The sequence below is a fragment of the Ambystoma mexicanum genome, chromosome 1q (genome assembly GCF_040938575.1).
Source record: "Ambystoma mexicanum isolate Mex_15411 chromosome 1q, UKY_AmexF1_1, whole genome shotgun sequence".
Lineage (NCBI taxonomy): Eukaryota > Metazoa > Chordata > Amphibia > Caudata > Ambystomatidae > Ambystoma > Ambystoma mexicanum.
In genome coordinates this window covers 834,539,986-834,558,407 of record NC_090922.1, presented here as the reverse complement: position 1 = coordinate 834,558,407, position 18,422 = coordinate 834,539,986, and the positions used below count along the sequence as shown (strand labels likewise).

The 18,422-nt window shown below is 46.1% G+C and overlaps 1 protein-coding gene across 3 annotated transcripts in view; it reads left to right on the top strand.

Annotated features, from left to right (window-relative positions):
* The window catches only part of CEP350 (centrosomal protein 350), a 2,433,119-nt gene that overhangs the window by 2,228,281 nt on the left and 186,416 nt on the right, over positions 1-18,422 (top strand). For all 3 annotated transcript variants that reach the window (XM_069641456.1, XM_069641455.1, XM_069641457.1), the window contains one exon: positions 11,864-13,830. In XM_069641456.1, the coding sequence (XP_069497557.1) occupies positions 11,864-13,830 (1,967 nt within the window). The remainder of the gene's footprint in view (positions 1-11,863; positions 13,831-18,422) is intronic.

Sequence of the window (18,422 nt, the reverse complement as noted above, 5' to 3'; positions counted from 1 at the left end):
CTAACTCTAAGAGGGGTTTCCCTGTCTCAAACTAAAAACTAAAGGATCCGTCAGAATGTCTGTAACTAAAGAAAGCACCATCCTGATTCAAAACCTTACCTCTATCCCTTACACTATAACCAAAGAGTCTTCAACAAAAGTAAAGTTCTCTCACCAGGTGTTAGGGAAAATTCTCTTATAAGGCTAACTTCCAAAACCTAGTGAGTCCCCCAGCAGCTTTGCTGGATTTTTGGGGTTTGTTTTTTTCTCCTGCTAAGAGTGAGACTCTTTTCCTCCCACTCCTATGCATGATTTGAGGTATGGCTATGGGGATTTCTTTCTGCTCCAGAGGGTATCATCTATTTTTTGTGTATGTTACACAGCACCCTCAGTGCAGTAACACAGGGGTGTCATAGTGACCCCCCAAACATGGACTCCATAACCTGGGACTGACTATTGTCTCCCAGGGCATGTAAAGTCACCATTGACTTTACTAGTCCTAAATTGTGAACAGAACCAGTACAAACCATCATATTGTAGAAGTACTGGACGGGGTTCATTATATTGCCCCTGGGTCTGTTTTCAAGGGGGCACTGTCCAGTCCCCCCTTGTCGAGTTTCTGGCTGGTGGCAGTGGTTACCACACAAAATATTCCACCAGAATATTCTCAATGGGATGTTCCCATTGATTTTAAACGCACCACTTTTTGGTGCAATGTTAAAGATACCGCTGGTTTATTTATTTAATATTAAATTAACGGTTGGGTCTTTTTGCCAGAACTCGATTCTAAAATGGCGTTTGTGTCCGTCTCTGTAACTCTGACCATGGTCGAGCCCTTTGTTCCACTTTTTGGCGGGCTTCTCCACAGAAGCCCTCCAAATGGTGCCACTCTGTCTGGGTTCCACAGGAAGGGTGGAGGGGGGAATTGGCACCCTCGACTGCATTACCTTGGCAACCCAAGTCGCACTCTACTCTGATTGGCCCAGTGGTGAGCCGCCCGGCTCACCACTTAGCATATGTGATTGACAGCTAGGCTGATGAATGGGGGTTTTTCGGCATAAAAGCAGGGCCTTTGGGACTGGAATTCAGAAGTCGCCACAGGACCTAAGAATCCGAAGAGGGAAGAAGCTGAGCCATCTGCAACGATGACACCACCGGTGAAGCCTTGCTGCAACCACCTCACCACTTTCTCGACGACAAGAGAAGATCTTCTGCTGGACGAGTCTTCTTACTCTGAGCTGGTGGGACGAACCAGTTCGCCCTTTTCGCCTTCCAAAGACGTCTCTTGGTCGAATCGCCCGTGTCAAGCACCCCGGCGGCCGGATAGCCAAGCTTCACCGCTTTGACCGCGAATAAAAGGAACGCACCTTTTATTGATGAACTGGTTGGTTTCATCCCTGTGCATTGCTACGACTCCACGTTTCCTCCTCGACGAGATCCTCTCTTCCCCTGCTCGAAACAACGAACTGCAACCACTGCCAGGAACAACTACCACCGCTGGAGCCTCCTCTCTGTTTAAGGTACTGTGTCCTGCCTGGCCTCTCTTTCTTCGGTTTGCCCAAGGAGACCCTTAAATCCTTGGCTTGCCAACTGGGTTGGCCCCAGACCTTCTAACCTTACCTTCTTGAATCACCCCTACCTCTTTTGAACATTCTGCAAAGACTTTTAGTGCATTTTAAACCGTGTGATCCTGGGCACATTTTGCTTTGCTCCGTTTAAATTGGGCCTGGCCTATGAACTTTGGCTCCACAGTATTTACTGCCTTTATTCCCTTGCTGAGAACTCCTAAAAGTGTTGGGACCTGTTTTATTTCTATGCTTTGCCTTTTTCTCTCCCTTTAACTGAACTATTGGAGTGCCATCGGGTTATGCGCTCACATCTGTTTAACAAATCGTGATGTTTTAACTCTGACTTGTCTGATAGTTATCTAGGGAGGTATGTATACTTTACCTGACTGTGTTTTAACTTGCTTTTGATTTAGAGTGCTAGTATATTGCCTAAAGTGTGTTTTAAATAAATAATTCTATACTTTTTATACAAAGCTCTGGTCAGTGTTTGTTTGCTCTACTGTGTTTTTAGCCCTATTGTGTATACTCTATACACTGCCCTACTCTTCTTGAGAGAAGTCTGACTGCTCAGCCACAGCTACCAGGTAAATCTGGGTGGTGGAGACTGCTACCAATTGGGTTTACTGCTTACTCCTGTGGTCTTAATCTTTTTGCAGTGTTCCCCAATTTAGTATTAGGACATATTTTGTGACAATTACGAAGCAGTGGTAAAGACACTGCAGGAGAAAGTATTCCGATGGAAGACGCTCCCACTGACCTTGTGGGGGGGGCCTCACTGGTTAAAATGGTGATTCTCCCGAAACTCCTGTACTTATTTGCAAACATACCTATTTTAGTACCACAATCCCTCCTGAGGAGGATTAAAAGTTTGGTCCTCGAACTACTGCGGGCGGGCAAACCAGCGAGGGTGGCCCATTCGACTCTAATACTACCGGTATCCAGTGAAGGCCTAGCACTCCCCGATCTAGAAAGATATTACTGGGCAGCCCAGGCGCAGTTGCTCAGCTACTGGTATACTACGCACTTCGTCAGTTGAAATAGAAAGTGCCTTAGCAACACCCAATCTACTGAAAGCTAACATTATTAGTCAACTCCCAGTTCCCCACACTACGCTGAACGTAGTTCTTGCGACCTACAGGATCTGGAAAAGGATGGCTCAAAAATACAACGTTCAGATTAGATTCTCCCCTCTCCTCCCAATTAAATTCATACAAGGGATCCCCCTAACATCGGAAAGGGTCTTTCATCAATGGGTTGAGAAACTACAGATGAGCACACTGGGGGATTTATTAATATATAACGCCCCAACAAGCAGCTGAGAGGAGGAGAGACACTTCCCTAGCCATTTTCCTATATTTCAGACTCTGTTACACTCTGCAGGCACTCTTCCCCACATATCCACAGCAACCACCAACATGCCATTTTCTACATAATGTGATTCAAGCACAGGATGAGGGCAGGCTAGTCTCTTCAATTTACAAATCATTATTAGCCGACACAGTACCTGTCAACACACGCACGAAAACAAGATGGGAAAGGTCCCTCCGCACCTCAATTCCAGACGAGGACTGGACATACATCCTGAGGCAAACGCAAAAAATAGCTTTGAACTCACGCCTCAAGCAAATTCACTTTAATTTTCTGCATCAAACGTACCACACCCCTGCTAAAAAGTGCCGACAACAGCCGGAGTCGAAAGCGACATGTGAAAGATGTGGAGCATCAGCAGCTGACTTTTTCCACCTTGCATGGGACTGCCCCGCGCTAACCCCATTCTGAATGCAGGTCCTGCGGACCGCGGTGGCGATAGTAGGGGAAGAGCTACAACCGATTCCGATGGTAGCACTACTCGGGTTGACCAAACAGCTCTCGCCAGCAATAAGGAAACTGGCGGGAGTCCTGGTGACATTAGCTCGCAGGAGAATTGCCATGTCTTGGGGTCGGGGCCCAGTCCCAACGGTGATAAACTGGCGAAAGGACGTTTTCTACTGCCAGGATGTAGAAACAGAATTCATCAGGACATTACCCCAACATCTACACGCCCTCCAGATATATGGGGCCCACTTGTTACATATTTAGTTAATAACTCGGATGATTCTGCATCAACGACCCCAAGAAGGTGAATGAGCCAGGAGAGTGAAACTGAGCTCACCCAAACGTAGGGATGGGCACCCTAACTGATATTTGCTGAGAGGAGCCACTACCTCGACGAGCCCGAAGGACTGGTGGGGGAGTGGGGGGGAGGGAGGATTATTGAAGGTGCATTGTTGTTACACCCTTCTGTGGGTGTGGTTGTTATGTAACTGTTTGAAAGAAAATCCAAAAATTAAGTTTAAAAAAAAAAAGACTATCTTCGGTGGGTTCTCTCCATCTCAGTAACCAGAAATCCTCTGAGTGTTAGTCTAGGGCAAAACAAAGTGTACCCCATTGCACTGTATTGTAAGATACATTGTACAATGATAAAAAGTTACCACAGGTGATAACAAGTTACTAAAAGTAGTAACAAAGTAACAGGACTAAAAGAAACAATGTTTCCCAGTACTGACACTCTGAAGGACATGTCAGTTTCCCCATGACAGATGGGCAAAAGCCGGTGTAGTGAAGCTTACGGTGCTGCACTGTAAAAAGAGTAGGTCAGTTACAAAAATAAAAGCAAAATGTTTGGGGGCCATAGAAATGGAAGGAAAGGTGATGTAAAGGAAGTATTTCCTAACAGCAAGCAGGCCCAAGATCAGCCCTCGTCTCAACGGATGCTCAATTACTCTGGACCTCAAGCAGAAGGTTTCAAATACGGCCTTCCATCTGCCAGGTGTGGACCACGTACTGGTGGCTAGGCTGAGCAGGGAGTCTATCTTATCCCATGAGTGAGAGATGAACATCTACAGCTTCAGGAGTGCTTCCTGGCAAACTGGACATAGACGCATTTGTAACACAGAGAAAAAAAAACTAATACTCCAAGTTTGCAAGCAGAATCTGAAAGAAAGAATCAGTGGATAGAGAAGTTTCTATATGCCGTTGTTCTGAGATACTTAATGCTGAAAGTTTCAGGAGGTTACAGGACGCTACTTGCCAGAACATTCCGTAGCCCCAGCATTGCACCACAAGATTGATTTCGGGGCCTAATGGCCCTCTTAAAGCAGAATTCATCACTTTCGGTGTTCATCCCTGAATGTTCACCTGCAATGAGGACAGGCTCTTTAACTGTGACAGCAAATCCCTCTCTTATGGCCTGGTTCCTGGACATCAATGTTTTGGACATCTAGACCTCCCAAAGTAGTGCACTGAGATTCCTACCTTCCCGTAAGCCCCTTTTACCATAATGGCCTATGTCAAGAAGTGGAGATGTTTGTCTATTTTGTTTGCAAAACGATCTTCGACCAAAAACTTTCAACCTAATCAACTATTACCCTTCATTTGGATAACATGGGGTGTTGCACAGTTCCCTGATGTTATATACTGGACTCTGAGCCAGCCGGATGTTCTTCATTGCACATAGTTCACTTAGTTCTCTTAACCTGATGACTAGAAGATCCTCTCCAAACCCAGGCCTAACCGGCAGGAGGCGGAGTTGCCTTGATCTTCAGTGAATGGGTCCCTGCTACCATCATACACATTCCAGCATATTTCTCCTTTGACAGACTTGTCTGTAGGCTTGGTGTCTTTCCTAGCTTCTCGCTTACTCTCACCACCATCTATAGGCCTCCCTGGCCCACTCCCCCTCTTCATCTCTGAATGGACTGACCTCACCCCCTCTCTCATGACCTCTACCTCCACACTTCTCTTCCTCATTGATTTCATGATTCATCTTGATTACTCTGAAATAGCCACTGTACTGTTCCGTGACCTCTAACTCTTTCCCTCACCATTCTTCCCCCTGGTCCGACCTGCTCAGCTGGTCACAACCTGGATGCACACATTTCAACTGACATCCCCATCTCTAACCCTCTCACCACACCCCTCTTCTGGTCTGACCATTTCCTCCTCTCCTCTCATCTGGAGCTCTTGGGCCCCCTGGCCTAACCTCTACCTGTACTGCCGATCTCCTTCTCCAACATATGTCTGATGAAGCGAGTGTCAACTGCAGCTTTTGCAGCCACTTTCATTCCTCCACCCACCTCTTCCACTGACTCTTCTACTGACTCAGCACTTGCTAACTTTCACCTCTCTATCTCCAGAACCCTTGATACTCTTGGCCCTGTCATGAGGATCCGTTTGAAGCCTGCCTTCAAATGCAGAAGTTGGTATGACTACAATCTAGCCACTCTGAAACGCAAGTGCAGAGTCGCTGAACGGAAGTGGCAGGCATCTACCACATCCACAGACAAACTGGCCTGTCGCTTGCTCCAAAGGCACAAACGTCTCACCATATGTTCCAAGAAGAGGGCCCATATCCAAGCCGCCATCTCTGGGGCCCCCAACAACACGGTTGAACTCTTCAAAATCTTTAAGGAACTCGCCAATCTTACTGCAGTCTCCATCTCTCCTCTGCTTTCCCAGGCCCTCTGTTGTGCACTAGCCCACCATTTAACTACCAAAACCCAGGACACCCTCCTACTCTCAATCCTCCCTCGGCACACCTCCCCTATATTCTCCTCTTCCTGTCCCATAGCACCGGATGAGGTCTCTAAAGCTGTCCGCTCTAAGAAAGCCTTATTCAAACAGGTGCTCCCTAGCTCCTCCAGAACTATCAAGGACAACATCTAAACTCTTGCTCCTGTCTTCCGATATCTATAACCATTCCTTTGACACTGGCTCGTTCCCACTTTCTCTCAAGCACTCCCTTGTGCACCCTCTCCTATAAAGGATGCTGCCGACCCCTCCTGTTCGACTATCGCCCTATCTCCATTTCCCCCATCCTGGGTAAACACTTGGAGAAATTAGTCATCCCCCAACTGACCCGCCACACTGAATCTGTTGGCTGCCTCCATGACCACCAGTCTGGCTTCAGAGCATCCAGAGGCATGGAAACTGCTCTTCTGACACCTGTGAAGTACTGCTTTCAAACCTTGATTCAAACTCCCCCTCTGTTCTCATCTTCCTTGATCTTTCCTCTGCCTTTGACACGGTCAATCATGCTACCCTCTTAAAGCGGCTTCACGATACCCTTGGTATCATAGACCTGGCAATGGATTGGTTGACCACCTTCCTTTATAAACTACCTTCCCAAGTGCAACTGGGCCGCTTCCTTTCTTCTACCTCTCACTCCACCTGTGGCATCCCCGGGGTTGTATCTTATCACAGTGGCTTTTCAGTATCTACCTTGCCCCTTTGGTCCACTAGATGTCCTCCTTCTCTGCTCATTTGCATGGGTATGCTGATGACACCCAGCTCTCCTCTAAACTCCCCCCCGCTAACTCATCTTCCCCCTCTCTCGTTCTGGACTGCTATTCAGGTATGGTGCTCAACTAATGAGCTCTGCCTTAATACCAGTAACACCGAGATCCCTCTCATTGGAACAGGGTATCCTGCACCCTGCTTCCCTCCTTCTCTCTGGCTACTCTCCTTGGGTCCCCCCTCACCATCTAGTGAGCCAAAAAACCTTGGTGTCATCTTCGACTCTGCTCTCTCATTCTCCCCTCACATTACAGCGCTTGCCAAGGAGGCCCATTTTTTGCTTCACCTGCTCAGAGGTATTCTCCCCTTCCTTACATCCGCCCCAAAAACTCAATGTCTCCAGAACTCTGGTTCTCCCTAGGCTGGACTACTGCAACAGCCTCTTCCTCAATCTTCCCCTTTCCACTCTTCATCCCCTTCAACTTATTCAGAACAGGACTACAAGACTCCAGCCCAGGGACTGCATCTCTCCAGCCTGAAATCTCTTCACTGGCTCACAGTGGCTGCAAGGATCAAATTCAAGGTCCTCTGCATCATCCACGAGGCCTTCTGAGGCCTGTGACCTCGCTTCCACCAACTCCATCTCCTTAAATACCTCCCTGCTAGAGTCCATCGGTCTTCTAGCTCCAACTCTCTGCAGATCAGACGTTTTTCAAAGGAGAGAGTGGGGGGGTGGATCTCTCTCTTCGGCAGGTGCATCCCTCTGGAATGGCCTCACTGTCCTTCTCAGACTTGAGCCTGACCTACTTAAGTTCCGGAAGCTTCTCAAGACTCTACTCTTATCTACCTCTTTCCTCCTTCCCCTTCCTTGCTAAATGCCCTCACCTGCCCAGTCTCCACCAGCACTCCCTATTCAGCACTGTCCTCCTCTGGCCTCTTTCCTTATCAGCCTGGAGGCTGATCAGCCCCCTTTTTTGCTTGGTGGCCCTCTGCTGCCTGCCCCCCCCTTAAGCACTTGTCCAGCCCCGTAGTCTGGGCCCTCACCCTAAGCACATGCATGGCCCCTGGGCTGGCCCCACACCTCCTCCCCCCTGGATCTATTCCTTTGCATTATTCTCCACCCTTTCCCCTCTACCCCCCTGAACGTCTTCCTGCACTTGCACAATGCAAATGTCACATGGCATAGTAGGACTGTTACTGTTGTTTTTATCCCCTATTTTTCACCCCCTTTTTTGCCTTGTGGTGCCTAGAAACATCTTGTTGTACAGTGCACCTTATAAATGCGCAATAAATAAATAAAATAAATAACTGTTGTCACTTCTTGTTTACGCTTGAGATGTTCTGCTCATTCCAGTGTTGAATGAGAGTGTTGATAGAGAATGTGGGGATGAAGCGGATGGGACAGCGGTTACACTGGAGTCAAGATGCTGAGATTATTGTCCCAACGGGGGCCTCTTTGTGATGAACTCCCTTACCTGCTAAGGAAATAAAGAGGTATACAAAACCCATCATACCTGTGTTTCCTTACAACGTCTAAAGGTACATTTGGCTGCAATCACATACTACTCTACTACTGGACTTTGCATCCCTTTTTCCCCATTCACCTGTCAGTGAAGCAGTTATTGAAGGGTACCTCTTATGGACAATCAATGTCTTTTCATAGCGTTGATAATATTTTTGAAGCCTCCCTTTGAACCTATTCACAAAGCGGTCATGAAGTTCCTCTTTTGGATGGAAGTCTTCCTATTGGTGCTTAGATCTAGTAGAATTGTGGGAGAGATCCAGGCCCTTTCATCCCAATAACCTTTTTCTAGGTTCTTTAAGGACAGACTTTACTTTCAATCAAACAAGATCTTACCATTCTTCTGTGAACAATCAAAAAGCCTGGAAAAAGAACCCATGCTTTGTCACCAGGACATCACTCAAGGACTCCCGCAACAAATACAAGATGGCAGTATGCAACGGCAAAGTAGCCCACTACCTCCAAGGACTCCAATCGACACCAATCGCACACAACCTTTCAGGATTGCCAAGTCACTCTCCAAACCACTGCCCACACCCTCATCCTCGTCATTATGGAGTTCTCCATTTGACTACTTCAACCCTAAAATACACAACATCCCCTCGGCAGTCCCACTCCCACACCCTACTCCCAAACTTGCAAACAAATGGGACTTCACACCATCAACCGTGACACCCCCATCACCCTCACAGCAAATACATAACTACCACACATCCGGCATGATGCCTGGCCACACCAAGCCGCATCTTCACCCGGGCTCTACATTTTCTTAACATCATCAAATCCTGCCTCACATATGGTACAATCCCGTCCACACCCAAAATAGGACATATTTGCCCCTTTCCTCAACCCTGGGCTTCCTGAAATCTGCCATCCCATCACTATCCTGACATAACTCATCAGAATCATGGAATGCGTTGTTGCGATACAACTCGAACAACACATCACAAACAATCTTCTCAAACCCTTCCAATCTGGCTTGCAACCAAGCCTGAGCCCTGAGGCCATTTCAATTCAGATCCTCAATGACCTTGACAACAGATAAAGGAAACAATCCCTTCTTGAACCTGCACACCATTGACCACACCATTCTCCTAAACATCCTATCCCACAGGCTGAAACTCTTGGGCACTGTTCTCAACTGGTTCTCCTGCTTTCTTGCTGACAGAAAACACTTTGTCTCCATGTACCCCTATCAATCTACTTCCACTGAGTCAAGTACTAGGCTCCCCAAGAATCATCCCAGTGTCCCCTCCTCTTCATCCTACATATCCTTTGGACAAATTGTTAGTAAAAGCCACGTCTGTTTCCACCAATATGCTGACGACACACACATTTACTTCCAAATCCCATCCACTTCAAAAAACCACACCCTCCAAAGCTGCGTCTCCACCATCACAACCTGGATGGCTGCCCACTTCCTCTAACTCAGCCCACCAAAACAGAATACCTCCTTATATGCCTCACCAGGAACATACCAGCCTCACACCCTGGATCAAAGAACTCACTCCAGACAACCCACAAATATCAATTTCCTCACCGGTCAATTCCCTAGGCTTTACCATCGACCCTCACCTTACCATCACATGCCACATAGCTGCCATCACCAAAACTTGTAACCTACAGCTACTCCTACACAAGATGAAGCACATCCATCCCTCTTACAACTTCCGTAGAGTAGTCCAAGCACTAGTTTCTATCCAAGCTGGACTATCGGAACTCTCTCCTCACCGGACTTCCCAACAGAACCATCGCTCCACTGCAAGCCATACAGAACGCAGTAGCCAAGCTCATCCTGTACCTAACCAAACATTCATACATCACATCAGCTCTTTGCCAACTCCACTGGTTCCTCATACCGTAGAGAATTCCTTTAGAAATTCTCTGCATTGCATACAAAGCCATCAAGCTAAAAAAAGGCGATCCGACTGGATTCCTACCGCCAGAACAAACTGATACCCATCCCCCACCCAAACAGACAAGTTAGCCAACATCTCCTACACATTTCACTCTACAAACTAGCATGCACACAAACACAAGCATTCATCCAGTGGGCACACAGAGCCTGGAACACACTACCACTCCACATTCGTACCACACCATCCATCGCCACTTTCAGAAAAAGCCTCAAAACCTACCCGTTTTCTCACATCTAATCCAGCCACCTGCCATCACCTGTTTATCCTTTCTTCTTATACTGAAAAATGTTTTAACTTCTGTTTTGCCCCCCACCTTTTTAAATGTTTACCTTGTAAGGCTCTATGAGACCCTTTGCATAGGGCCAGCGCTGGACAAATATTCAAATATAATAAATGATAAATTCCACACTACCTGTACAGACCCTTCACTCCCTGGATGTAAAATGTGTTCTGTGCTTCTCCATTGAGAGGACCAAGGACCGACAAGTGTCTGAGCACATTTTCGTTATCCATGGTCTTCTGAACATGGTTTGCACCTTTCAAAGAAAGGAATCCCATGGTGGAACATTGTTTGCATCAATAGCTGCCACAGGATGGCAGAACAGCTAGTCCACTGGCCTGTCACTTCATGCACACACTATATGAGCCAAGGCAACCGCCACAACATTCCATGTTATTTTAAGGCTACAGGACATCTGCTGGAAGCAGACATGCATAACCCTCAATGTGTTCTCCAAGCACTACTGCCTACAAGTGGATGCTAAAGCAGAGTTCTCTGTAGGACAGGTGGTCCTTCAGCAGCATTTTCATTAAGATAGGAGCAGCATGCCTCTTCTATAAGGTTTGTGATGTTCTGCTTGGTATTGTTTTCAAGCATCTTAATCTATAAACGATCCAATGCTGGCAAAGAATGTTTTACCTGTAACTGTAGTTCTCTAGCATTGTTTTTTTCATAGATTATCATGTAATCCCCTTAGCCTCCCTTTCGAGGCATGGGTGCTTAATTTTACTCTATGAATCTGAAATCACCTGACTGGTGTGGAGTCCTCTTCCCCCCCCCCACCTCCCTGTTGGCATAGGGGAAAAGGCACCAAAAGTAAGGTGGGTACACTATAAGTTAAGTCTTTGTATTTTATTACTTTATTATGTACTGTGGCCTCCCAGGCTCATGAAAGGGAATTTTCAAGCATGTGAATTTATGAAAAATTCCACCTCTGGAGAACTGCTGTTACAGGTGAGTAATTCTCATGCCTTGGGGTCCCTATTTCTGGATGATGGAGACATAATAGCTCTCTAACCTCACTGCATATGTATTTTAGGAGGATTGTACACCAATTATAGCCTATTGATTGCCCCTGTGTTAGTATTGGTTAGACAATGCATATGCATACAGATAACTATGTAGCTCACAAAATGGGTTGAGCTCTACTCCCTAAAAAGCCCTGTTTACAGTACTAACTAGACTGCACACTTAGCCATTTCATTGTCACCATTTCAGAATGGGTTAGAAAAAGGTGTTTGACAATTGGGAAAACCTGTGTTCTAGATCTACTGTGCTGATTTGCATTTGGATAGTAAAACATGTGTCTCTTTTGTTTCAGTTTCATTAAGTCCTGATAGCATCCAGTCAGCAAGCTTGAAGAGGGTGCCCGATGCAGAAGTGTGCTCTCGGACACCATCTCCCAAGTCACCAGTGAAGGACACCTTAGACAGTCTACCCTCCTCTCCTGTACTTACGGAACGTGGCCGAGCAATAGGGAGGCCGGAAGAGGTGTCTGGAGATGAAAGTGTTGTCTCTAGCCAGAGGTCAGATATTCCAGAAGAAGTAATAGAATCTGAAGCAGAAGATACTGATCACGTAATCTCCCTAAAGTTGGATTCTGCACTGCAACTAGACCTGGGACAGAGTAGACCATCAGGACTTGCTTCAAAAGACAAGTTAACCAAAGAAAATGGGTCCCTTGGCATTCATATTGACCTGGGCGCTGAAAGTCTTCATACCGGGCAAGAGAAACTGGAGAAATGTGTTCACGAATACCAGAATGGTGCCTCTGAAGGTCATCCTCATACACTCAGCAAACTTGCTGAAGAACCTGAGGGCCCACACTCAGGGCAATCTTCATTCAGAAGGGAACCATCTTATTCTGAAGATTTTGAAGTGTCCTCTCCAAGAAAGTTGGCCTCAGTTGAAGGGACACCTCGAGCTGAGACCTACAGGGATGACTTTGAATCCTCATCTGCCATGTCTGCCAGAAAAGAATTCTCTAGTGAAGATATCCCTGTATCAGAGAGAGAAGTGTCTCAGCACACTAAGGATCCTAGACGTCGATCATGTAGCCTTGAAAGTGATGAAGATATTAGTGAGCACGTTAGTGGAAAATCGCTCTCTTTATCAGGCAGCATTCACTCTGAAAGGCTCCTTTTGCTTATATCGACATCTGAAGTACAAGAAAAAGATCAGCATGAACCAAACATCGAAGTTGATCGGGTCACATCACACGTCCCACCCCTATCGTTGGAGGCTGACTCCTTTCTGAATTTCCAGCTAGGCGACAGAGTCCTGGTCAGCAACGTTCAGCCTGGTACCCTTCGCTTTATGGGGGGGACACACTTTGCCGAAGGGTTGTGGGCTGGAGTGGAATTGGACAAACCTGAAGGAAACAATGATGGGACATACAATGGTACAAAATATTTTGATTGCGAGGAAAAGCATGGCATTTTTGCGCCACCTCACAAAATCTTTCATTTTACAACAGATTTTGAAGTGATCACAGAAGTAAAAGATGATTCCTTCTTAGATGTGGATACTAACCTTCAGCTTGAGCAGGAATGGAAAGATCAAGAAGAGCATAAAACAGTACGAGAAGAGCATGATCAAACCCCAAAGGTTAAAACCCCTGTTGTAGAACAAGCTGGCATAACACTTTCGGCTACATCCCTTTCAGAAAGTACAGATACAGTTTCTAGATCAAAGGAAAGCAGCATTATAGAGAGCCTTGCAGATGTGCAGTTGTGTCATGATCAGTCTCCATCATCCTCGCCAGATCACACTAACCAACGCATTGCAAAACATGATTTGTCAGCTGAGGTATTGGAGACTTCTGGTGTACCCATAACCCTGGACAATCATTCAGGAGCACCTTATTTGGGGGTGCAGTCTCAAGAGGTTGAGACATTCACAACACCTCTACTGAACCTTCTGACACAGGAGAAACCTCAAATTGAACCTAGAAGTCCGATACCATCAAGTGAAGAGAGAGTTTCAGAGGTTGGTAACCAGGTTGAGAAAGTGAGCTTGTTAACAGAGAGCCTCTTACAAAACTATGTGAAAGACACCGTCAGACAGCTGCAGGAGATCCAGAAGGCGCGGCACAAGAAGATCCATCTCAGTAATCTGGCTCTCCATCGGAAAGAGGCACCCCAACGTGAAGAATCAATGCCCAGAGGTCCACCTTCGTATTTGCAAGAACCTGAGGACACCACGACTGCTTTGCAGAACCTGTTTCTCAACTCAGAGTTGGAAGATGAAAGAGAGGAGGCCTCTTCTCCAGATCTATACCCTCGACCGGTGAGTGGAGTCATTGTAACATTATGTTGAAAGCAGGTGTTCTGAAGTTCTTGGTTATGATTCTCCACACCACCTTGATAGACAAAAACCACAACCAATGTCAGTGGTTATTTCAGATCCTCCAAGAATGAAAGAACAACAACTAATCACACGTGTTCCTCCTTTTTATGTATGCACATTTCTGTCACAGGGCAAATAGTTTGTAGCATTAATTATTCTAGAAGTGGATACATATTCCTACCATATTCCCATTAGCGTACATTCTCCTGCCACTGCTTTACAACATTGATTGCTTTTGATTGGCAACATACCTGAGCATGGGTTTTTCAAAGGATCACCTTAGCACAGTATCGCACACCTCCATCTAGTCTGCTCATTGAGCAATACTCGCAGTAGTGCCTACTATAGCACCCTTTGACGTAAATTGCTCCTTCCTGCATCATTTCCCCTCTAATCTCCTTAGCCTTGAAGGGTTGTTATGACATCCACAATAAAACCTGAATCTAGCTTTCAGTGCTGGAGCAAGGACTATCCAAGTGACAAGTGTTGTTGAAAGTGGAAGACTTCATATGCCTATAACTTGAAAGCAAGCAATGTTGGATGGATTCTTGCTTTCTGCCATTCTTGGATATCAATCCTAACCAGAAGAAAGATGCCCAAGTGAACCAGTGTGATGGGGAATGTTAGTACTGCAATATTAATGAATGTTTGAAAATGTTGTTTCATGCCCACTTTGGCGTTTGGTACTTTTGTTCAGTTCAAAGATTATGGGTGCATCTGTACATTTCTTGAAGTTCATAGTTCCGGTGAGAATGGTGGTTAAATGCCACTGTAAGTCTACTCATCTAAAGGATTGACCCGGGAGGATTGGTTAATTTGAAGGAGCACCGGGGTGTGAACATCTACCTTAGTTCCTCGATAGATTTATAAAATCTCTGCTGCCTCTTTTCACTATTTCATCATTGAAGTTATTATAGTAAACTTTATGTAGGCAGGCCATGCCTGTTTTTTATACTCATCAAATTAGTTTTGAAAAAAGTATGCATAATAGACAATGCAATTTACCTTTAGGTTTCTTTGACTTGCGTCACTTCTGTGAAAATGCTCAAACACATCAATGTTACCTATTCCCTGAAGTATAGATGGTGGCAAATGCTGTTGATATCTCAATTTCAAAATGTAGATGTTGCAAAGGTTGATATGTTTCATTTACCACTAAATTAAGATTTTGTGAAACTTGATTTTACGCTGTACTCCTAAATCCTATCCACTTCCCTCCTGGCCTGTGGGATACTGTCCCAGTGAAAAAGATGGGACACAAGCATGATGTGTAAAAGCATTACATGAAAAATTGTGTGGGTCATTTGTGGCCAAATACACCACAAAACCTCTCATTCATGCTCTCCACCCCAACTGCAAGCCTTTTATCCATGCAGATGGGGTTGGAGCATTGGGTCTCAGCTACACTTTAGCACTTAAATGATTCTTTACAATTTGTTCATATCTCCCCTCCCCATCCCGCACCCCAGGTCCTTATCTGTCCTGTAGCTGGAGGTCCAGCCACTGTGTGTCCTATGGAAGACATTTATCCTGCCTGTGAAATGCATTCTTGGAATGTCTGTAGACAGAACATGAGTGAAACCTATGTGTGGCTTGCAATGGTCTTTTCAGGTTACTGCGCTCTCGGTTTATGAGGTGGCAGAACCTTCTTTTACTAGCTCCAGCCAGTGGAATGCTTCAAATTCTTAAACAACTAGTGGGCGAATGCTATTCCTCTTCGTCTTTTTTTTTCCACAAGCTTCCCAGACCGGATATATGACCCCAATTTTTTAATTTTGTATGTATTTATTTGCATTTGGTTTACAAACAAACCTTTACAAAACCAGAAAATCACATCAATACATCCTGAAGTAGCGCAAAACATACCATAAAATGCAAACATGTTGAGAAGCAGGTTAAGACCGGCCTTAAGGCTGAGATGTCAGGACAGGAGCTGGGGTTCTCACTGGAACGTAGTTTGGAAGTCCGCATCAAGCCAAAACACAGACCCCTGCCCCCAGATCTGCCACCATCATGAAAGTCTTGGACACTGGACAGGTATACCCAGCTCACTGGTGTAACTGCTACAGCTGGGCCACAGCTCCTTCTAGTTTCGACGGCATTCATCCCACACACACCAGGCCCTGGCACAGCCAGTAAGATGGCAGAGAACGTCAACCCTTCCAATCCGTGGGCCTGTAAGAAGGTGGAGGCATCAGTCAGCAAGGTGCCCAGCTCCCTCAGTATTTTCTTGATGGGGAGCAGAAATACAGAGGGTTGTACCCCTTCTCACTGAAGCCTCATCACTGAGAGAAGTGGTGACCAGGAATGTGCTGATACAGTCTTTTCAATCCCCTTCTTGGGGGCAGTAGCTAGACTGGATGAACTCATCCTGCTTTGGCATACTGTTTCCTATAACATTATTTTCGAATGGATTGTGTCCTCCCACGTATTCCTCATCTTTTGATATAAACATATCCAGCTTTAGCTGCTTCAGAAATATTTTCCAGCAGGTGGCACTGCAGGTCGTTGACTCTAAACTCGATGTCCCTCGAGGGCCTCCATCTTGATGTTGACATTATCACTGGTATATAGCGCACTCAGCGACCTTTGGCTTCAGTTCTATTTTTCTGCGAGAGCTATTGCTTCGGAAGATCGGCACCCTTCGGTTCCTTCGTGAACCTGCGGTTATTTTGAAAAAATATGGCATCTTCGTCCCAAATCGGGGTTTCCAGAAATGCCATGACTGCAGGGTGAAATGTCCCTTACAGACGCCCGTCAGGTGTATCTATGGTGTTTCGGATCTGATCTCAGGACATCAGTGTGAATCCTTCCTTTCGATGACAGTGAAAGCCCTGAAAAAACAAAGAGTGAAATTAGCTGCAGGTAGGTCACATAAATACCTTTCACCAACTCTGTCGAAAAAGCAATCTTCTGACGAGTCGAGAGGCGACTCTGCTTATAAGAAAGCTAAAAACGAGGAGTGGGTCTTATAGGTCGCTGTCTTCGTCATCGAGTTCCTCCCCTAAACGGGTTGCTTGCCCGACCAAATCGGCCTCACTGGCTGAATGGGAGAGATTCAGACTGAAAATGCTTCATATCTTTGAGAATGCAGCCACAACCCCCTCGAAGAAGAGTAAGAGTCATGCCCTTGTCGAGAAACCCGATAATGAAAGGGCAAAGGACAAAACCTGTACGCCCTCTGGCCCAGGTGTCCAGGAGAAAACTCCTCGAGAACCTTCTGAGTCGAGAAGAAACTCCTTTGAAGGGAAAATCTTCTACATACTTGCCGAAAAAATCTTCAACACCTCAGTTGTCGAAGTCATCGACTTCGTTGAAGACTTCGACGCATGTGACAAAATCTTCGAATGAAGTTGAAAAAACTAGATATTCATTTCTCTCACTACCAAGAAAATAATTTTTTTAAGTCACTTTCTTCCATTTATGAGGAACATGAGCCCTCATCTGATGATTCACGACCCTTTGGGTTGCAATATGGGACTCCAGGTGTTCCAGAGGCTCTGATATCAGAGGAGTCAAAGATGAAAGATCTTTAAGACTCTACAAACTGCAAGTGGGATAGATACTTCTCCTGAAATTGAATTTGGCAGACCAGATCCCTCAGACCATGCTGATGGGTTGTACAGTTAATGTCTAGAGTTATTGAATATGTGGGATGGACTAGACCTGCACCACATTTTGAGCAGGATGATCTTACAGATATTTTAGATAATGCACCTTAGGAGGACCCTATTTTTCCCTTCCATGTAGCCTTACAAAGGCATGTCAATGCCAACTGGGAGACGCTGGAATTAATTCCAGCGGTAAATAAAGAATTGACAAGCAAATACAGAGTTTCAAACAATGATCCCTTTTATCTAAGCAAACATCCTACTCCAGAAAGTCTGGTGGTACAGGCTGCCACAACCACATCTAAATAGTCTGGATAACCAACAATACTCTTACGTCCCATCCCCTTTCCTCCATACTGGATGGGCGTCCCTTTCAAGGGACGGGAGACAGAATCTTTATCACCAGTAAAAAAACCTTCTTCCCCTTTAAATTTAGAGGCGCATGGGGGTGCGCTGCCCTGACTCTGCCCTCTGGCGCCAAACCTCAGTCCCCTTTTCCGCGTCGACGGGAACGGGACGAATTCAGCAGCGCTCCTCGGTTTGGCTTTGGCCATGTAATTCCACTTCTTCTCTTCTGTCTTTTTGTCTTTTTATCACAGGTACTTGGTCGTCAGATGTCACGCTCCTCCCCAGTTCATGTTGACTTCTACAGGGTTCAGCAGTTGTCCATCCTGCGACAGACTCTTTCCAACTTCAGACCCTCACCCCCTCTGCCTACGTTGCCTTGGCCCAGACCACAGCTGGCAAGCTTGTACCGCGTGCAACGCGCTTTCCTTGAGGTCTCTGAAGTACAGACTAGCCAGGTGGAGGGAACTCTTGCAGAGATCACCTCCAGAGGACCTGATGGACTTCGTCGATCCAGGCACTACGACCACTCTTTTCCAGCGGACCCTGCAAGGGAGACTCCTTTCCAGGGACTCG